At 37.5% G+C, this 22,863-nt stretch overlaps 1 protein-coding gene across 2 annotated transcripts in view; it reads left to right on the top strand.

Moving 5' to 3' along the window:
- Positions 1-3,109: 3,109 nt before the first annotated feature.
- vwa8 (von Willebrand factor A domain containing 8) overlaps positions 3,110-22,863 on the top strand; it is a 141,442-nt gene continuing 121,688 nt past the window's right edge. For both annotated transcript variants that reach the window (XR_016090948.1, XM_088913524.1), the window contains exons 1-6: positions 3,110-3,362; positions 5,479-5,556; positions 6,771-6,901; positions 8,393-8,503; positions 21,104-21,271; positions 21,894-22,058. Coding sequence is in view for 1 of the 2 variants with exons in the window: in XM_088913524.1 (XP_088769650.1) it covers positions 3,224-3,362; positions 5,479-5,556; positions 6,771-6,901; positions 8,393-8,503; positions 21,104-21,271; positions 21,894-22,058 (792 nt within the window). In the remaining variant the exon portion in view is untranslated. The remainder of the gene's footprint in view (positions 3,363-5,478; positions 5,557-6,770; positions 6,902-8,392; positions 8,504-21,103; positions 21,272-21,893; positions 22,059-22,863) is intronic.

The raw sequence follows: 22,863 nt of genomic DNA, 5'->3' as shown, positions 1-22,863 counted from the left end.
TGTAGTTCTCTCTTTTGAAACTATGTGCTTAAACATACTTGCCTTCCAGATTCAATTAAATATGAATAACACAATATACACTATTCATTGTATATAATCTTTTTTGGATTGCTAAGGTCAGAGACAATGTTGTGACGTTGGATGGCCAAGCAATGTATTGTCAGACCTGCATTTCAAATGTGTAATTCCTATTATATAACAGATAATCATACCCTTTTAATACAAAATGAAGTATCCTAGCAACAAGTTCAAGACACCAGAAAAGAACTGCTTTGTAGTTCATATTTTGCAGTATCATGATTCTGATTTCCTTTGTTATTAATATAATGTGTACCTTGTACAGAACACATGTTTCAATTTTTTTAAGTCTTTCTATTTTGAAATAAAAAAGGCTAATTCAACATAAAATGTGTTTCTTTGGTTATCTTATTTAGTACATGTATGTGCATATGTACCTAAACATTTACTCTCTTAAACCCCCCTCTTAATTTTCCTATTACATTTTCCTTGGGCTTAATATGTGGAGAAATGTGAATGCATGAATAATAGTTTAATATGTTTATTACAATCCACTGCCCACAGCCATTACACTCTTAAGTGAAGTAATGATAGTGTGATCTAAACAAAAACATGGTATCAAAACAAATCATTCTGCTTGTTTAAAAAGTTATAGGCAGGGATCTGTCAATTAAAAAGGCCAATGTGATAAGAAAATATGAAGTTCTGTTAAAGATCTATAGGAGCATCTACAGAAGGAAGTCATTCTAGCATGCACATAAGGACATTCAAATCTTACAAACTATCAAAATATACTAGAAGTGATATAATACTTATGGAATTGTAATCATAATATAGTCTATGTAGAATCTAAGGCAAAGTTGACAATTTCTGGGATGCAGGCTATTAAGGAATGAGACAAGGTTAAAGAGAAGCCAAATGGGACAGAATAGATGTGGAATTAATACACAATAAATTGCAACAGTTGAAAGATATTCTGATGGAAACATAAAACATATTCATCACATAAGTTAGTAAATTGATGTCAAGTAAGCACTGGCCCAAAGAACCAAATAAATCAATGAATAATATAAGAAGAAAGAAAACACTTTCTAAAACATTAAAAAACTGGAAGATCCAGTTATAGAAAAGGAATATCATGAACTACAACACAGGTTATAATATATATTAAAAAGGTTAAGAAAGACTAAAAGGAATATTGCAATAGAGGCTTAAACAGAAAAAAAAATCCTTCGGTGTCTCCAAGGGGAAAATGGGAGATGTATAGGTGATAAAAAGGAAATGGCTGATGTATTTGGTGTTTGAACAAGTATTTCAGTCATATGTTTAGAAAGGATGAAATGGACAAAATGCTTTAGCCTGAGCAAACACAAACATCTATATAGTATAATATTAGTGTAGAACTGTTACACATACTAGAAGCACATTAGACACATCTCCAGAGCTTAATTGTATTCTATGAAATGTACTTAGTGGATACAAGAAGTATTCTTAGGCCAATAAGAAAACATTTTCAGCAGTCTCTAAGAATAGGGGTAATTGCCATTAATTGAAATGATATTACATTGCTAATGTAAATGTAAAATGTGAGAAATCCAAATCAATTAATGCAAGAGAAGTCTTAAAAAACTTATATGACATGAAAAGGTATGGAAATGATAGATCAGAATGATCATAAAGAGGAGGATCATCTGCATAACAATACATTTCTAGGGGACAGTGAAGGTTGGTTTTGCTTTACTTACATGTTAGGTTTCTTTGAACAAGCTTCAGTGGTATTGGATACAAAGGCCATATTATTTGGTTTATTCAGACTTTCAGAAAGCTTTTTATAATGTTCCTCATAAAAGATTAATTCTTAAACTGCAGGCATTTGGTATTCAAGTTAATGTACTGTATGTACTTGGATTAAGAATTCGTTAATAGGAAACAGAGGTTACCGAAGTGAATGCTCAGATCGGGGGTGATGTGTCTAGTAGAATCTCACAGGGATCTGTTTTAGGACCAATGATCTTCCTGGTTTATACAGTATCAATGAGCTACGTGCTGGTATGGTTGGAAAAATAGTCACACCCACTCATTTTCTAACCGCTTCTGCTTCTTCCAATTCAGGGAATTGCAGAAATTATCAACAAAATATGATACTAAAAACTACTTTTCCAGACCTGAAGAAATGTGCTACTCTAACAGGCTGAAAGAACAGAATCTTTAATCTTGAAAATTGGCTGCAAGAAGACCCAATTTAGGTATTCAGACTTCACAAAGACATGGACATCTTCAGAAAGAGCAGTGAAGTTCAAACAAGTAGAAGCTTCAAGAATGTGCATTTAGAACTGAGAATTTCTAGAATTTAGATTTTTTTACACTGGGGGTCACTGGAGCAAGCCATGTTGTTGAAGATAATACCGTGGTTTATTTCAGTAAATGGCTGAGTGAGGTTCTCAGATTACTAAACTACTAAAAGGAAAATGTGCTGGACAAACCAAAAAAGCCTTTTCTGATTTGTTACTATTCTTGTGTTAGTAACAAACTGAAAAAAATAACAAAAGGAAAAATAGAATTTTAGTTCTGTATGTCTTCCTTTTTTATTTCTAACTTTACCATTTATAAATAGTAAACTATTAGGCTTTTATTTTCTTTTTTAATGTATTTATTACAAACTTAAAGTATACTGTACTCTCTACATAAATATATATATATAGCCTTAGTTATTCCTTTAATCAGACTGTTACAAAATAAAAATACTTTTTGTCTCTGATATCAGCGTCGGTGCTTACAATATGAAGAATTGTTGTAGGCGTGTTTTATTATTGTCTTAAAAGTTTGAAGATACTAAAAAGATATATCAGCAGCAGTAGTTCCTAAGAGACACGTAGCTAATATACAGTATAGCTTGAAATTCAGTTAAGGATGTCCTTTCCAACTAAGATCCTCATGCCGATCGTAATAGTCTTTGAAACTAAATAATCTGACAGCGTTTCAAAAACACTTCATTGGCGGAAAAGAAAATAATCAGTAACAAGTTTCTTGCCGGAACATTTGTTTGAACACATCTGTACGACATGTATTATCTTCCCCCTTAACATCGTACAGTTGACAACCAGTAGTAGATATGAAATTATTATGACTTACTTACATTATAAATATACATTATAATTTAACACATAAAACGACGGGGACTTGTGAAATCAATATTTTCAAAGGAATGCAGTCACAGGTTTTGTACAGCGGCACTGTAGCTGCTATAGCCGCCAGAAGAATAAGGAATATTTTAGGAGTTGCTCTAGGAAGGGGAGACTGGACATGGAAAAGACAGGAGGTCAAATTAATAAACACATCTGCAGGTAAATTATTTATTTTTGGTTGTCAATATGTACCTAGTAAGGTATCTTGTTTGCTTACCTCTGACAAAAAGATATTGATGCGATTTTTTGCGATGTGCCGATTTATTACTACTCGGGATCGGAAAGTAGTAGATAGTGGGTGTAATACAGGTGTGCTCCCCATGCAAAGATAAAGGAGCACGTTTCGGTTTGCGAACCATCTCCTGTACTCATAATTTCTGATTGTGTTTGTAAATCACCAAGCATACTTTATAGGTATCACACATTATTGTTACATATCACTGTGACGGTACACTTTCGTGAGTTGCCTTCATTACCCCAGGAATTTTAATTGATTAGAATAACGAGTAATTTCAGAAGGTACGATGGTGTAGCTTGTTGCTGTATTAGTGTTCTCACACCAATATTGTGTATTCGTATCATGCACTTGTAGGTTTCTCTGGAATACTGTTTTCAAAGGAAAGTTACTGTGATAAATTGCGGACCCATATTTTTACAGAGCTTTAATGAGAACCAATAGCACAAACATTTTATGACTGAAGATCCAATCCGGAGTTTCTAAAACCAGTTCTTGTATGATTGAGAAGCTGAATAACATTATAGTTTGAATAATATTGGGTTTGTATTGGGATGTAGTGGGGGCAGCACGGTGGCTCAGTGATGAGCCTTGCTGTCTCGCACAGCTGTGGCCCTTGGGTCGATTCCTGGAGTGCTGTCTGAGTGGAGTTTGTATGTTCCCCCCATGTTTGCGTGGGTTTCCTCTGGGTGCTCTGGTTTCCTGCCACAGACCAAAGACATACTTCTAGAAATACTGGCCCTAGAGGCCAGTGTGTGTGTGTGTGTGTGTGTGTGTGTGTGTGTGTGTGCGCCTTGGATGGTCTGGCGTTCCATCCAGGGTGTGCCCTGTACCTTGTGCCCATTGCTAGCTGGATGGGCTCTGGCACCCCTGTGTCTGCAGCTCTTCACTGGATTAAGGGGTTAGAAGATGGATGGAATATAATGAGACCATAATTACATGCTTTTAAGATTTATTTAATAATAATAGATAACAGTTGTTGTGAAAACACACGCAAATACAATAATAAAGGTCCTTAGATCGTTTTGATACCATTGCAAATTACTTACATTAACATAAATTATTCTTTACAAGCTCTTTCTCTAATCCTTTGCTTTCTGGTCACTGAAGTAGAGTAAAGAGCAGAGGAGTTGATTGCCTTATCTACGTGGACATTGGAATTATTATTCGTACTGTTCTCTCAGGACAAGCAAATAGTGATAGTATGTACAGTCAGTAAACAACCAGAACAATAAATATGTGGTAGTAGACCACCCTTTGTTGTGTGTCTTTATCATGCACGGTAGTATTGCTGTACCATACAGTGATACCACCAGTGAGGATGCTTTCTTTGGTGCCGCTGTAATAGTTAATGAGTAAACATGCTCATCTTGGTTTTTCAAGATGGCGCCATTCCATGGCTATATCACGAGTGTAGCTCTCTCTCAGTGAGGGACTGAAGGATGTGTTTGTTCTGAATTTGAAGATAAAATGTTTACAAACAGGATAGGTTTTCCCGGTTGTCTTGTCTTCTTGGGAGGTAGAATTATCTGCTGGTGTATATCTGTCCAAGCACACACACTAACATACCCTTAGTGGTCATTGTGAACCAGAGCCTAACTCAGCAGGAAGAACTACTTACTGAGCAGGATGCCATAGATCATCTTAAGACACACACTCCCTGGGGGTAATTAAGAGATGCCAGTTCGCCTGGATATCGAGCCTTTCATCAATGGGGGAAAAGGGAGCACCTGGAGAATTCCCAGAGGAACACAAGGCAATGTGTCAGATCGAATATGCAAATTTCACACAGAAGAAATCCCAGTCTAGAATTGAACCCAGGACCCTAGAGCTGGGTTCAGAGTGCGGTATTGTGGTTGAGCCATGTATATGTTAATTAAAAAGTACTTTTGTTTGCACTCATATGATGGAATTCTTATGAAAAAAATTCAATAAAAAGAAAAACAACATTTCTGCAATGCAACTGGCTTCCAGTCTTTGTTTGTATTCCACTATGGTAAAATAAGAGCTTTTGTATCAATTTACTTTTTGTATTTTCAGGTGATACAGTTAAAATTGGTGAAATTTCATACCGATTGAAAACGCCAAAGAATCCAGAACTTGTTCCTGTTAATCACAGTAAGTAAAACTAGTTAAAAATAACAACACACTACAGTAAATTAAACAAATACGGAAAATGTTAATTCAGTTAAATAGTTTTGCTTAGAACTTTGTGTTTTGCTCTTTCTCGTACGAAGGTTTCACCTGAATACACATTATAACTATATATACTATATAACTAACTACAGCTGTGTGCCGGCTGAACAATTTGGGGAACTTGAATATATCTGTTTAAAGTGGATATTGTTTAAATTGCTTTTTCTTGGAAATCTGAATTTCTAACCTTTAGAAGCCTTAAGCCTAAAGTTCTGGATATTGAATATCAGATATTTTAAGACATAATTATATTTAAACCTGCAAGATTTGGATAAAAGCAGAATTTAGACTCATCAAGCATTGATTATGAACCAAAATGTGATTTTGTTTACCAGAGGCATTTTCTTCTATTGGAAAAATGCCATCAAACTCAGGGTTATGATTTACAATTGGTAGGTGAGTAAACGTTTTGATTTGTATCCAGTCCTTTGTCTTAAATTTTGCTGTTAAATCTGACCTTAAAGAACTGACATGTAAGCAATGTTAATGTTCAATTTTCAAGGCATAGGTATAAAGTTAGTAGTTACTGCAACCTTGAAAGATTGACAGATTACTTTTTTGGAAGACTTGCAGTTTAAATTAAATAACAGGCTCTTTTTGAACTCTTCGTAAAAATGTACCATAAGCAGTTGTTCGTCAATAAAATACCCAGATTGTCACTGTATGCTGTTGGTCACATGGCGCTGCTTGAATGTTTTTGCTAAATAGAACTTTTGTAATTTTGAGTTACAGACATGCTGTCCTTGTTGATATTATGCAAGAATTTGTTAGTGCTCTAGGCGGTCATGACTCACATACAGTATAACTGACTTTTTTTGGTGTGAATTACCATTCTATTTTTAAATTAACAGGTCATTATTAATACACATAATGTATGAAAAAATCTGTTTATTACATTTTCAGATTTGAGATGTAATACCAAATGTGCTTTTTGGTAATGCAGAGTTGTTACATTTGTCACTTACCTAAATTCTAATTCTGTTTGCACTTACCATTGGTCATACAGAATACCTGCAATTCGGAGCCTTACGTCTGTACACCAGCCTATGTGACAAGAGTGCTCAGCTGAATTATAATTATACAGAGGACAGGCTGTCTTCACTGGGACACTGATAAATTCCTGTCTGCCTCCCCAGTGAGTGAGTCTTTGCCACAGACTGTGGCCCAGCATCTCCGATGGATCATGCAGAAAGACCTACTGGGACAGGATGTCTTTTTAATTGGCCCCCCAGGCCCACTGCGACGTTCTATTGCCATGCAGTACTTGGTAAGATCGTCAGTTTATGTTGATCATGCAGTGTAAACGTCTGAATTGTGATGCCAGATGAAACGCCAACAGATATGGTGGAAGAGCAAATTAACCCTTCATTAATAAATTAAATTCCAATAATAAACAAGCATGCCTGATTTTCAACTTCTATCCATCCATCCGTTTTCTAACCACGTTAGCCAATACAGGGTGAGGGGGGAGCTGGAGCCTATTCAAGGAAGCAACAGACGCAAGGCAGGATACACCATGGATGGGACACCAGTCCATCACAGGGCACACACGGACATCAACACATAAGCCAGGGCCAATTTTCCCCAAGAACGTTGACCTGTCAGCATGTCGTTGGACTGTGGGAGGAAAGCGGAGCATCCAGAGGAAACCCACACAAACACAGGGAGAACATTCATACTGTAACACATGTTGATAGCAGGTCCGGAATTGAATCCAGTGCACCAAAGCTGCAGGGCAGCAATGCTAACCACTATGGCAACATGTTGTCTGGATTTTCAGCAAAGAGACAGAATGTTTTGGGACAGTTTTAATATACTGTGAAAGTGTTTTTATTATTTAATTTATATTGATGCACCCAACATCCAACACTTGGTGTTAATGATCAAATATTTCAAACACATATACAGCATATACAAGATGATAAAAATGCAACCAGTAAATTAGCTATAGGAATCCAAGGCTAGTAATGAGTATATCCTCCCTAAGCATTAATACAATCCTGGCAGCACTTACATAGAATTCATCATTTACTTGATAGACTGCTATGGTTCCACCATTCTCCCTGTACAGCCATGGCCAGCTGCCGAAAGTTGGATGATTGGGGTTGTCTCACAACCATTTTTTTTGACAGATGTGCTATTGCACACACAGAATGAGAAGAAACTGACCATGGCAAGATGTCTCCATAATTTTCTTTATCTACTTGAAGTTGTGCCATTGTAATCCTAGCACAAAGACAAGCCGGCTAAATTAATTGGTGTCCCTGTATGTCCTATAAAATCCACAGTGCAGTCCTGCTTTGTTCCCAGTTCTCTTTCGGGAAAACTAGACATTTATTTTTAAATTATTGAAGGTGGGACATGAATTTAAAACAATTAAGTAGTGGATAGAGAACAATATGCATCATCATTCTGAATATACGTTTTTCTTGCCTTTAATTTGAAAATGAAAAGATTGTGATATAATATGAATAACATCTTGAAATATTCTGCTTGGAAATGATCTTACACTGTTTCATTCATTATCAGCACAGGGCAGTACAAAGCCAAATTTTTGTTGAACCAGTTTACTGCCTGAAGTGCTAAACTGGAAACAAATGTCGGAGTATTAGTATTTCCTGTCTCTAAGTCAAAGGCATTAGAGTGTAGTGTGTAGGCGACACTGAGTAGCTCTAGTGCTCTTGTAGATTACCCATGTGCAGGATGTAGGTTTATTTGCTGGTGTGAGGTGCAGAGCTGACGGTAAACATGCCTCCAGGAGCTCACCCAGCGAGAGGTGGAGTACGTGGCGCTGTCCCGGGACACCACAGAAACGGACCTGAAGCAGCGCCGGGAGATCCGCGCTGGCACCGCCTTCTACATTGACCAGGCAAGTGGACCTCTTACGATGATCAGTCAGTCGATCAAGGTTTATTTATCAATGCACGAACAGTACAGCATACATCGGCGTTGTCGGCAATGAAGTGCTTTATCCGCGAGCTCGTTAAGAGGGATAGAAGAGTAGAAGGACAGACGTTTATAGGGATTACGATTCAATAATTGATATAATTGCAATTTACAGATTGTGAGAAAGTAACACGAGGTATTTAGCGCTGTTCATGTGTCCAGAGAGTGCGAAGTGACAGGAGGGCGAACTGTCAGTTCAAGTACAGTAGGTTGCCTATTTGCCAGCGGCCGTTTGGGTAATTGTAGCTGTGGTTGGCTGTTTAGCAGTCTTATTGCCTGGGGGGGAGAAGCTGTTTCGAAACCTGTTGGTCTTGGTCTGTATACAGTACTTCGGTATCGTTTTCCGGATGGTAGTAGAGAGAACAAGTTGTGGTTTTGGTGACTGGGGTCCCTGAGGATAGACCCGGCCTTCTGGAGGCATCTAACAGAGTAGATATCCTCGCTGTTCGGTAGCACGCAGCCGGCAGTGTTTTGAGCCATGACGCGCTTCACGCAGCTGGCTCTTTGTCAGGTGGGGCTGCACATTGGCATGGGTGGTGGAGGGGAGTCCCCCTTACCTGTAAAGCGCTTTGAGTGGAGTGTCCAGAAAAGCGCTGTATAAGTGTAAGGATGCATTTTATTTGCTGTAGCTCGTGGTAAGCCGTGCTGCAGCGTGATGGTTGGTCGAAGCCCAAACTCAGAAAAGGCGATGGATGGCAGGATCAGAAAATAAAAGTGGTATCTGCTGCAGGCAGAGAAGAAGGAGGACAGTCCGTGAGGAGCGTCTAAAACAATAAGCAATGTTCCCAGCCGAGAAAATAAAAAGGAGAGAGTCTGGCGAGCCGACCCTGGAAAAAAAAAAATCAATGAAAAAGTAGAAAGGAAAAGAGGGGAAATGCAAAAAGGAAACAGGGGAATGAACCAGCAGATTTTGTTTAAAGAGAACCAACCGCTTACGCGGAGGTTGGGGGAGCTCTAATCACAGAGCGACGATACACCCGTTCGGAGTAACTAAAAAGGACATCTAATTAGCCTGATTGAAAAAGGGTTGCCTTAAATGAAAGGCGTCCAGATATAGTTTGAGTTGCAGGTTTGAGAGCTCGTGTGAATGTTGCTGTTGTCAGGGGCAACAGCAGAACGCGACTCGGTCCCGGCTGACCGACTGCTCCACAGCAAATCACACCACTAGATTAAACACAAACCCCACACTGCAGCTGTGCAGAAAACCTGGAATCCCCTTTAAAATCAGAGTTTTGCGTCGTTTTTCCCTTTTCCCAATTTAAAGAAAAATTCTGTTGTTCTGCTATGCTGCGTTTATATCCTGGAATAACTATAGAACGGCGTAACTTTGTTTATGTATCTTCTCCACAGTTAATGCCGTTTCTCCTTCCAGCGCTGCTTCGGCATATTTCTTTGAAAACTGACTTTGTGTTCACTTCTCCTTCAGTGGTACACCTACTTGCCCCTACCGCATGGTGTAAAGTCTCGAACAGTCTTCACAAAGAAGACCAAAGTAAATTCCCTTGGAATGTTTGGAGGAGAAATAACTGCTCTCTACTAAAAGAAAGCGATCAAAGAAATCACAGTGGATCTCAGCTGTAAAAGCAAAAATATCACATAACCCATCTCAGGTTTCTAGTCCATTTATAGTCTTTTCATGATCAGAAACCAGTCTGCCACGAGTTTTAAAAAAATCTATGCTTTTTTTTTAGGAGAAAACCATTTGTGTTTTTGATAGTCGAGGTGATAAGGGAAATAACCACACCCAAGAATTAAGCGTAAAAGGATTGTGGAGTGTTTTAATCAATAAAATCCCAGGATGACAGGACGAGGACTCTAGGACCTCCGTGCAGAGTGAGGAGTGACCGAGGGACAGCTGCAGAGGTGGAGGTGGGATGCAAAAAGTTATGTATGCCAGGAAAATAAGAGGATTATGTGTTTATACATAGGATGGATGGATAGAGGATTATAGTATTTCTAACATTTAGGGGAATAAATGACATCAGGAGTTATTCTGCATTAGTGACAGCTGAGTCTGCTTGAACCTGGTTGGTGTCATTCCTCCTAACCTATGTTATAACCTCTATGAAGTGACTGGCAAATAAGAATTTGAAGGAACTAATGGGATTTGAGCTCCGCTAAGTGGTGCCTTTTAAATACCTTTTGCTGTTCAAGTGAAATATGGAGGGCTATACAGTGCCTCGATTGCTCTGTGTTTCAGTTATCAGTTGGGTTGAGCTTTTAAGCGACTATAGAACATAAGAAAGGTTATAGCGAAGGTGAAAGCAGAGGCCATTTGGCCCATAAAGCCTGTTTGGTTGCAGGTAGCTAATTGATCCAAAGATCACCCAGCTGTTTCTTGAAAGAAGCAAGTAGAGGTTTTAGCAGCATGGCAGGCCAGCTTCTTCCAGACTCCCACAACCTCTCCCCAGGCTGCTCTCTCAGCGTGTGCATAAGCATAACAGTAGTGTGTAAAGAATTCTTTCTTAATTAAAAGAATGGAATAAATGTATATACAAATATTCACCCGCTCGACCATAGGATAACAATTCCTTAGTTTCTAGAAAACGATTGTATCAATGTTTGGTTCAGTTCAGTTTATTTGCCATCTGCACAAGCGCGAAGAATTGCTTATGTTTAACGTTTAAGATTTAAATGTTAAGTGTTTAAGGTCCTAATAGATTTTGACAAAGTGTGGTCTTAGAAAACCACGATGTTGAAAATGTTCTGGAAATGTTGTTTTCACTTTAAACCTCCCTCAAGAGTTATTTGGACTTTACACTGATTTCTAAAAAATGTAGAAAGTGTTGTCCCGACGCAAAAGCTGTGTAAGTTGTCCTGCTGTTTGTACAGCCTATATTTAGCTTTCATAAGGGGCTGGCTGGGATTTATGTTCTTCATTTGACCCTGTAATTATTTTTCAGTTTGTGTGTTCATACCATGTAGAAACCAGCCTTATTATTGAAACACAAAGAAACATTCCTGACTCTTACGCAGATAAATAATTGGGTTATGCATTCTTTAGTTTCAGGACCAAGGTAAATATTTCCACAAGGTTTGTGGTCTCCTATGAAAATATTGAGCAATTATCTCATAAATTCAGAACATTGTTGATTCTGTTCTTTTGTCTGTCAAAAATGTGTCTTCAGTTCGGTTATTTTTGTGTGGTTTTATTTAAATGTTTTTTTTACTTATGTTTTTTTCTTTTGTTTTTATATAACCATGTTTCTGTTATTACTGTAAAGTAGAGGGCAATACAATGCCTTCTCCAGATTATTTGTATCCCTTATGAAACAGGAACAACAACGACACATTAAATAACATTTGTTCAAATAATGTCAATGAATAATGTCTCTTTTGCTCATATGTCAAATGTTACACTGTAATATTAATAGCTTTTCACTGACAAAGTAATATTTGACATTAATTAAATCCAGAAAAAACAAGGGGCACACTTGTCTTTACCAATGTAGTTAGGATTTTTTCAATTCTCCTCTGATGTTATTACAGTATACAGACAAGATGCCTAGCGTGCTTTGTGTTTCTGGCACTTATAAGGGGTGATTTTTACTATGTCTCCAAGCAGTACTGCTTTAGGTCCTGTAGATCCTTTGGTTTCTGTTTGTGAACTGCCATCCTGAGTATGAGCTACAATTATTCCATTGAATTGAGGGTTTGGGAATTGAGATGGTCAGTCAAGAACATTTATTTAGAATGCACTTAACCACTTCTTTGTTAATTTGGATGTATGTTTGGATCATTGTCAGGCTGGAATGTCCAGTTTTAGCCAAACATTAGCGTTATGGCACAGGGAAGCTGGTGTTTAGTCAGAATGTTCTGGTACATGTTTCAGTTCACAATAACTCGGACCTCATTAGGGTTCTAATAGAAAAACTACCCCCAAAATATAATAGACCATATTTTACAGAGGGTGTCAGAGCTTAGTCAACATGAGCTTCACTTTTCTACGATGACATGCATAAAGCTGAGGATATGTCATAAAGTTCTATTTACATTTCATCTGACCATAAGGTTCCATTTGACCATGGTTCCACTTGTCATTGATATGTAGTCAGGCAAATTTGAGCTGCCCTTTTTGTGGTTCGTCTTCATTCAGAGACCTCTTCATTGTAATCATGAAAGCCATATTCTTGCAGGTAGTTTTAAACACTTTATAACCTCAAGATATCACATTGTGCTGGAGATCGCCAACAGTTGCCCTTGAATTTCTAGTTACCTTCTGAACCATTTGTCTCACAGTGGCAAGAACATTTGTGTCCTCTTCCTTGAAGGGTTGCCACTATACTTTTCATTGATTTTCTAACTGCTTTATCCAGTATAGGGCCGTGAGAAAGCCAGCACGAGGCAGGATACACCCTGGACAGGACACCAGTCCATCTCAGGGCAGACACACAGACACACACTAGGGACAGTTTACCCAAAAGTCAGTTAACCTACTAGTATGTCTTTAGACTGTAGGAGGAAACCAGAGCATCTGGAGGAAACCCACATGAACATGAAACTCCATGCAGATAGCACCCCAGGAATTGAACCCAAGACTCTAGAGCTGCAAGACAGCAGTGCTAACCACTGCGCCATCATCCTGCCCTGCCACTATACCAGTAGCCTTGAATTTCCTAATAAAGAACAATAATATAATAATCTTTGACCTTAACCATGATGATGCACGTTACCACTGAATCTCTTCGATGCTACTTCTTTTATACACCAGGAAAGCAGGAATCCATCAGAAGCCTCTATATATTTTGGAGGTTTTTATTGTGCTGTTAAAGAGTAGAGTGTTATTGAAAATTTGTTTGCATAGGAATACTTGGAGGTGTGAATAAATTGTCTGTAATTCAGTTGATGACAAATATGTCATTTGCAGTGTATAATTCTGATTACAATATACTGTAACATCGTGGCTTGAAGCAAGACACATTATCCATTCTGTAACTCATTTTTTTATGTGAGGGTTATGGTTTCTATTTCACAGTGAAATCTGGTGAGCATTGTAACTACTTAATCTTATTAAGGCTTCAATGACATTTTGTCAAGATGAGGGATTTATTTTTCATACATTTCTTTATTTTCTACACAAATATTCACATGGAGGTATAGGTGGTGGAAATACTGAAATACTACTAAGACAGGACAATCCCCAAACATTGATTTTATTGAGATTTCTTTAAAAAAAAAACGTTTTTTAAAATTAATTTGCAAAATAGTGCAGGTTTTGCAGGCTTCTTATGGTGGGATTTGTTTCTTTTGAAGTAAATGTTTACACATATAGTTCCATTTGTTATGATCTATTAAATGTATTAAAATCTTTTTTTAAATGTGTTGTTTCACACACTGATTGAAGCCTGTTTGTGAGTGCACCTGTATTAAAGAATGTTGACTTGATCCTGCCCTAATTACATTGACAGTTGCATGCTTTGTTTCTTTTTGAATCAATTACCATCAAGTTGAGGTATTATTTTTTTAATGTGCTTTAATTGAATGCATATCTTGAAATTTTAAACTTTTATTCTTAAAATATCACAGCAGGTTCTCAGCAAGGCTTCTTGCTCAAATTATATCAGTATCTGAAAGATAATTGCACAATGGAATTGAAATCGTGACTTGTGATTGAGTGTTTGTGATCTGAAAGGGGTCTTAAAATATATCTGAACGTACATAAAAGTGACTTCCTTTTTTAGAGATTTTTTAGAATATGAAAATATGAGAATCACTTGTAAAAACTGTGGTTGTTGCTGTTTGAACTAAAAAACATTTTGCCCCGTGCAAGGGGTTGGGATGTGAGTTGTTATAAAGAATTATTGTTTCTTTTCTCATTTATCAAACATTGTTGCCAGCTTTAGGTTTGCTATAACTCTCACAGTAATAAAAGGAAAGCATTAATGATGTCTTATTTTTCAAGCCTAAAGGGCTCTCTTCTTTTCCGTGGAACAGAGTAGTATTTCAGTGACCAGGCTAACTTTGAACCATGTGTTTGCACATGGGATGAATACTGTTGTTGTACTGCCTACACTGTGCACTTGTATAAGGTGCAAGTGTAGCTAACCTGAACTCAAGAAAAAAAAATCACTTTGCTTAGGCTGTTCAGTTGATATTTTGGTGATTGTTTATTTCTCGAGTAGCTCTTTTTATTTGTTGGAAATGAGTTATTTTTTCTCCTCTTCTCGGTGTTTGGAATCCTCCCTATCTAATCATCTCAGTAGTATGTCTGCAACCCTTGTACCGGCATGGTAGGGATGAGAAGTTTTGGGTTTCCTCTACGCACTGGACGATCTCCCCAGCAGTGCCCACAGCAGGGTTACCATCAGCAGGAAGAGCAGGAAGAGCCCTGATTGACAGTGAGCAAGGTCACAGCTCCCTGGAAAAGTCCAAGATGGGTCACTGTGTAGCAAGCTGAGGTGTTCCCTGGTCTGCTTGTTTACTGGATGGGACATGAGCCACCATTTGTGCCATCCTAGTCTCAGCCAACTTGCAACATATCCTCATCCAGAAGGCAGAGTCTGACTGCAGGATTCGGCATGCATTCTAGGAAAACACCTTCGTTGCTTGGGTCACTCAGGATCCCCTCGTCTTTTTAATTCCATCTTATCTCAAGACCAAAAAGCACTTATTTTCATGAGTATTAAATCAGCATTGAATTTTGTCATGACAAACAATAAAACTGGAACCGTTTCAGGATCAACATAAAAACACTGTTGGGACTGAACTCCCTTACGGAGCTACTTGTCTCACGATAGTGCAGTGTGATATATACTGAAAATGTGCAACTTGGATATTTCCTCAAGTTTAATGAAGTCTCATGGGTGGATTGTTTCAACCCTTTAAAAGCGAACATCTTTACAATTGCAAGTCTGCTTTCTCTGCAAGTTGAAAGATATGGCTGACGGCTGTACTGAAGTGATTTTCTTTGTAGAATCCCACCTCACAAGTGAAGCGCTGGCCAGGGTTAATACAGCTCTTCTGATGTTAAATTGCATTTTAGAGTCCTGACTACAGAAAGACCACACTGGATAGTGTGGTCTTTCTTAAATCTGGTCTGAATTAGATGTACAATTAGAAAAAAAAGAAAAATTAATCAAATACTGTACAATTGAATGACTACCTCAGTGTAGAATTTAGAACCTCATACTTTAAAACCTCAGAAACTGTTGTCTCTTTAATGGAGTCCCGAAATATGGAGACAAGCTACTGTACATACTACTTACTACTAAGGTTTTAGAATCAACATCTGCTGTAGTCATTGCTGAATAGTTATGGAAAGGATGACACATAGAATACCTACTCGATACTGTGTGCTTTGGCCTGGCTGATGTTTTTCATTGTCAAATGCACAAAACATTTGTATCTTGATGATTTCTTTAATAACTTGAACAACTGAAATATGCCAAATTAGGAAAAGAATGGAAAAATTAAACCACTTAAATCAGGCATGCTGTCTTTTCAACCATATTTCTGTTTGGTTCCTTAAAATAATACTTAATCTTGGCATAATTTTTTGTTTCCATGGAAACAACTCTGGTATATTGTTGGAGCAGTTACAAGTTTTTTTAATGTAATTGTTAATTAATTAAAAGCAAGACTTATGCTGTTTAGCTTTTAGTATTATCTGCAATGCCTGGTGCTAAGGATTGTAATTATAGCCTTATTAGTCTATTAAAGAATTCTGTTTTTTTGCAGGATACTTAGGACATAATATAAAAATGTTTATTTAATTCTGAAAAAATAAATGCTCTTATATAGATTCAGTTGTGTTTTCCTTTGACTTTGAGCTATGTACAGATTAGTTCTACTACCTTTTGACACTTATTTTTGCCTTTTAAAGTGCTGTTCGTATTTTATATGTACCTCAAATCCTTTTTGCGAGGCTGTAACAATAAATCAATTGAGTAGTAATAAAACATGACATTATAACATTAGCAGTGTGTAGATTTAAAAGAATCTGCAGGTCTAGTACATTTTTGTCAACAATGAAATCATACATTTTGTCTGTGAATTTATACCTGGAATTACTATGTAGGTGTAAACTTTGCATTTTTTTCTGAGAGGCTCTGCAATATTTTTGTGTCTGTTTATGATTTAGTTTGTACTGTGATCTTAACTTTTTTGTAGCTAAGGTATTTGATGTAATGGAAGAAAATTAAAAATGAGGTGTCTTACTGGTACAATGTGCTGTGTTCAATCACACATTGTATTCCTAAGTAGACAAGAAAGTGCTGAACACTTGTAACATCTGGAGAATTTCTCATTCCAATTCCAAATGTCACAGTCATAAAGCACTCTAAATTGCTTTAATCTGTTTCCACTGTTTGAGTTTCTTTCTGAAGCAAATCAGCATTGTCCATTCCAGATCATCTGACATTCTCCTTAATGCCGTAAAAGTGTTTTTGATCAGGGTTAATCCTTCACAAGTAGCAAGGCTGCTGAGAGATGAGGGCCTGTCAGATAACAGTGCCTCTTTAATACATATACTACGATTCCTTTTAGAGACTCGTTTTAGAAAGTCAAGACACATTTCTGAGTAGGAGAGCTATATTTTAACCTTTATGTGCAGTACATATCTTTGTAGCATTGTGATATCTATAAAACTATGAAAAAGGGGGAAAAATGGCAGAATCTATGCAGCATATTTCATTATCTATGAATTTGTGCTCTTAGATTATGACAGAAATTTTAACCAATCAAACAAAGTACTAATTGAATCTTTAAGCATAATTATGAATCTGTTCCATAGCTATTGAAGCTATATCCTGCCATTATTCTTCTGCTGTTGAATATTCTCATAATGGAATACATAACCATCAGATAACTGGGAAACGGGAATCATGTTTTTCAGCAAAAAAAGGCCGTTCTAAATTGAGAGAGTGTAGTTCAGAATGTAAAATTATTTGTTGTTCCAACTTTTTTGCATTATCTTGTCTGTGGAACTCTACAGGTCCCTACACTGTAATCTTTGGTACTCAAACTTTTATGCTTCTTTTGTTTGTGCATTTTCTCCTTTTTTACGGCATTCTGTTTGGTCTGAAGTGGAAACATCTGTTTGAAGAGATGATTTCTTGCATGGCCGATTTACACCGGCCAGCAAAAGCAAAACAGGCATCACAAAATGAATACTGAAAAAGAACAAAAAACACCCCTGACCCTTTAATCCTTCTATTAGCACACATAGGATAGCTTTCTGTGGTGACTTGCCATCAGCTGGCAGTTGAATGGAGGCCTTTGTGAGCAGGTAATGGAAATCACTTGTGTGGGAAAGGTAGGAGACTTTCTTTAGAAATGCTCACAAAGAGAGATCACATTGTTTGGCTGACTTTAATGTTGATCGTGATTCAGATCTTTTTTTAAAGGCTGGCTCTATAGTGCACTCTTAGCATTAAGGAAACAGAACATTGTTCATTGTTTTTGTTACAACTGAAAAAAAAATATTATCCCATATATTACTTTTATTTTCAAGGACAGCCTTGTTTGTCAACACAGGTGTAATTATGCTTAGAAGTCATCCTGTATCAGAACCTCACAGAGAGAGTATTGTGTTTTCGTGTTAATATTTATATTCTTAAAAAAATCTATGGGGAAAATATTTCTTTTTCTTCATAGATGCAAATAAGTATAGTTTCCTTTCAGGTCTAGTATGTATTTTTTCACTGGATACTGTGACTTCTGACTTTTTACCCTGTGTAATGTGTAATGTCTTGGCAGAATTTGTCAATTGGGAATGACAGTCCTCAAACCTGAATAAAAATCTTTACAATGCCTTACAGCTGCTGAAAGCGCCGAGCACATTCTTTATGCAGGTGTAACATGCTTGGTGCTTTTGAGATATCAGGAGAAAATTCTTAACAATGGTTTTGAAAGGCTTTTTGGATAAGAAACCCGTTCTTCTCAGCGAGACCCATGAAAAGCTTGCAAGGGGTTATACGGGCTGCCATGGCAACAGCAAGTGGGCGTCTTTGAGGCAAACCACTCCATTTCCCAAATTATTGTTAAATTATGTGACTTCGGACCGTGTGGGATTTTATATCCGAAATTAACATCAGCATGGCGAATCTGAGCCATCGTCTTTGTCCTGGCATGGCCTTTGGTATTGAAATTCTCAGGTGCTGGTAGTAAAGGAGTTTGATTAAGCTCTTAAAAGTAAATGGTGAGGTGATGTATGTCTCCCTGCTTTCCTTAGGCTCGTTGTGGATAAAGAAACACTAAACGTCACGCATGCCTACCTGAGCATAGACAACTGCTTATAACTGGAGTTTCAATTTAATGGCTGTCAAACGGAAGTCCAGCACTTAAAGGATTTTAATTAGTTTTAGAGAATTAAGATGACGTCATTTCACTTTTATTTTGCCTTTATGCATACTCTGAATGCACAGTGATGGAGCTGATGCAGAAACTTTTATTTCTGCACTTGCTGATAACCCAAAGTACAGTAGTTATAACCGTAGGGAAGGTATTGTGGATTAGACTGTTGTGTCCTGTTTTGCTAAATGGCTTGTATTTTAACTGAAGTTTAAAAGCAAAAAAACTTTCATTTCCAGTCCAACAGAATCCCCAGGAAATCAAATAGGACGTTCAGTGTAGTTTTTCCATTTTGGGATTGACAGATTTTTTTTTTCATTGAAATTCAGTATGGTGCTCAATGTGGTTTTTACAAGTTTTACCACTCCTGCGTCAGTCGCATTAAATGTAATTTTATGATTATAGCAGCAGTGATAATTTAGCAGAAGTAAAGTTTAGAGCGGAAGGATAATTTTATGAGATATATTCCCACAAAATCAAACATATATTTAAATGTAAACCAAATTGCACAGCTAGTTGTTTTGTGGTTGCTTGTGAATTTTTGAGTTTCCTTTCTCATCATGGTGGATGTAAAATACCTACAATGCTGTTTTTAAATATGCCCTTATGTTTTTTTATAACCCGTTACAAGTTCAGAGTTCTGCAAAAGTTCAGTTTTCTAATGACACAATAGGTGACATACAGGTGTTTCTCGGAAATCCTTAACCATTGTACTTTTCTGAAATCCAATGTTTTGAATAAACAGTGCACACGACTCCTTTTTATATAGTATATTTTGAATACAGTTTCACTGCATTTTACTTTAATACAATACACCACAACAGCTTCCTTGAAGGCATTTTTTAAGGTTCATATTGACTTTAAACTAGGTTAAAGAATCAAATTGCTAATAATTGTATGTTGTCTAAAATGAATATAGAAAGATATTGGTTCTAACAAGCAATAGTACATATTGTAATAAAGGCATGCAGTCTGTGAGAGACACACACTGAGACACAAAATGTGTTTCAGTTCCCAAATTGCAGCATTGATTCAGAGGATATTTTACACAGAAAAAAACACATGAAATGAAACGATTAATTTCTCAATTCTACAACTAAACTATACAAATTACACAACAAAAGATATCGAAATATAATTGCAGATGTGTAGAGGTCTTCTTGAATACAGCTTTGAATCGGGAAGGTTAACATCAATAAAAATTTAAATGATTAAAGTAAGTAGTAACAGTTCCTGGTGAAGATGGACAGTTTCTTGTACCGTTTGGATCCAACAACTCTTTTCAGCTTCTTGATGTGGCAAGTTTGCAAATAACCATCTATAACTAATTGTATGTCTTCTCTCATTTCCTTGGTGTTATGGGTCTGAGGCTTCATAGCATCTTTCTGCTGGTTTTGTTCAAGTTATCAGTTTGGTATTAAAGTGGCATTTTACAGTTTCCCTTAATAACAATTAGCATGCATGCAGAGCAAGAGTGTCACACTGATCATAATTTCTGAAAAGAACAAATGATGTTGGTATGATATTTTAAACTTTGTTTTAATGCTAGGTGAGTTTTTCCCTAGAAAGTGCTCTTTGATTTATTTCACCTTTTAGTGTCTGTCTTTCAGGCTTCTGCTCCTTATCACCCCAGGGTCCTGTAGATTCTATTTGAGCTGGGTTCAATTACACGAGCCTAATTCTACTGATCATCTTCTAATTAGACCCTTTTTTTTTTAGAGAATTTTCTTTTTCTTTTGTGAGGCAACAATGCTAACCCCTGCTCCACCATGCTGCCTTTCACCCTTTTCCGGCCTTTGACAAAACCCACTCTATCCCCGATATAATTAGACTTTTTTTAATTGTTTTTTTTTCGATTTGAAAGCACTACATCTCAAGCTATGAAAATCGCTAACAAAATCTGGAAACGATAAAGTCTGATATCTTGAAGACAACTTGAAATCAAATGTTCTAATTCGATAATTCATAAAATTAAGTTATCAAAAGCAATATGACACTAACCATGCTATTTTGGAGAAAGATACGTTTTCTGTGCAGGTACACGTCTTTCAATCGTGTTTTAGTTTATATACTGTCCAGTATGAAATCTTTTGCCCATTGAGAAGATTTTGAGTGCTTGATGTCTTTCAGAAGCATGTTAAGTGCTGCTGGGCTGCATCATTTAGAGGCCTCTGTATTCAGGAGTTAGGCGAATGGTCCATGCTGACAAGTCGATGTTGGGTGCTGTCCGCAGTGTGCTGTCCGCGCCGCCACTCAGGGCAGGATCCTGGTACTGGAGGGGCTGGAAAAGGCAGAGCGCAACGTCCTCCCGGTTCTCAACAACCTGCTGGAAAACCGGGAGATGCAGCTGGAGGACGGACGGTTTCTCATGTCCGCACAGCGATACGACAAACTGCTCGAGGTGAACATGTTTGATGACTGCCTTCAGTTATCGCTTTCCCAGAGCCCAGGACCTGTGCTGGATATTTTGTTGAAAGACGCGTTGTTTGTTTTAAGCCCATAAGTTTGCAAACAAGACAAGGCCTTTCCACCGTCTATCTCGTTTGGTAATTGGTAGCTAATTGATCTGAGGTTCTCATCCAGCCATTTCTTGAAATAAATCAGCTTTGACAACGGGGCTTGATAGCTTGTATCAGACCATTACAAACTATAAAGATTTTACACATCGAGTCTCGTCAGTATGCATGCAGTGGTGATTAAGATTTGTACTCAGAAATTAAAATCTTTAGTTTGGACTACAATTCTAGTTTCTTAAATCTGGTTTATGCACTTTCGGAAATCCAGCCCATAATGAGTGTTTAACAAAAAATATTACTTATTATAATGAAAATCCTTTCCCACTCATATTAGACAGCTAGCTTTCGAAAAAAGAATGGGTGGTGGATGGACATGTGTTTTAAAAATGATTATTTGAACTGATAAATGGAAAAACATAATAGCAGACCACACGGACTAAATTGTCTCTTGTCAGCGGGGATTAACATGTTGGTTTTTTTGTCTCATTGTTGGGCCTGTTTGTCCAGGAGCACACGAAAGAGGAATTGGACGCCTGGAAAATTGTGCGTGTGAGTGAAGATTTCCGAGTGATAGCCCTGGGGCTGCCTGTGCCCCGGTACACAGGGAACCCGCTGGACCCCCCCCTCAGGTCACGTTTCCAAGCCAGGGACATCTACTACCTTCCTTTCACGGTGAGCCGTGCTACGGAGGCCCGCGTCCAGCCGGGGGTCTCGGTGTTTCATGTCGAGCTGTAGCTTTGACGTTTTTGATTTTTTCCAAAACTCTCATCAATGGCATCTTCCAATTGACTTCCACATCGATTTATGCCCTCGATGTAACTTTCAGAAAAAGAATAGGTGTATCGGCACGGTATATTTAATATGGCAGAAAAACATAAAAGTGTAAGACTATCAGTACTTGGTACAGCAAAAATAACTGAATGTTTTTCGGAAGAAACAGTGTTGAAAACTGTCCACACCTTGGAAGTCTGTATTTAGCTAATCTTCCTTTGCGTTTGCTGAAGTTGAAAAGGCACTTCATGCAGCCTTATAACAGGTTCAGAAAAGGCACGTCTCAGATGGGATTTTTCTTGTGTCCTGAAGTTGCCATTGGTAAATATTCAGAATTTTGGTCCTTGGGTGTGAGTTAGTCTCCCTAACCCACTTGGCTTGGCTCCAACTTTTTCATGCCTTTGCTGGATCCATTTTGAGTTACTGTCTATTCCTGGGGTCTTCTGACTTTAATTTTTCTTCTGCCTCTTCACTGCAAGCTCTTTCCTGAGATGGATCTGGCAAAATCTGTCTAAGATTTTACTTATTTTTGTCAAGCTGTTTTTACATACAGCATGGCCTGTATGTTTTGGATCATACAGTGAAGTGTCCTCCAGCAAGCATTTTCTTATTTTTTTCTGTTTCTATGAGCTTCAGAATTCATTCTGCTGCTGCAATCATTAGTTCATAGTTCATAAAAAAAAACGTGAATGAGCCAATTCCTTTG

The sequence above is a fragment of the Atractosteus spatula genome, chromosome 4 (genome assembly GCF_055471065.1).
Source record: "Atractosteus spatula isolate fAtrSpa1 chromosome 4, fAtrSpa1.hap1, whole genome shotgun sequence".
In the NCBI taxonomy this organism is placed as follows: Eukaryota; Metazoa; Chordata; class Actinopteri; order Semionotiformes; family Lepisosteidae; genus Atractosteus; species Atractosteus spatula.
Note: the sequence above shows the minus strand (reverse complement) of the source record. Positions and strands in the feature narration are given on the sequence as shown.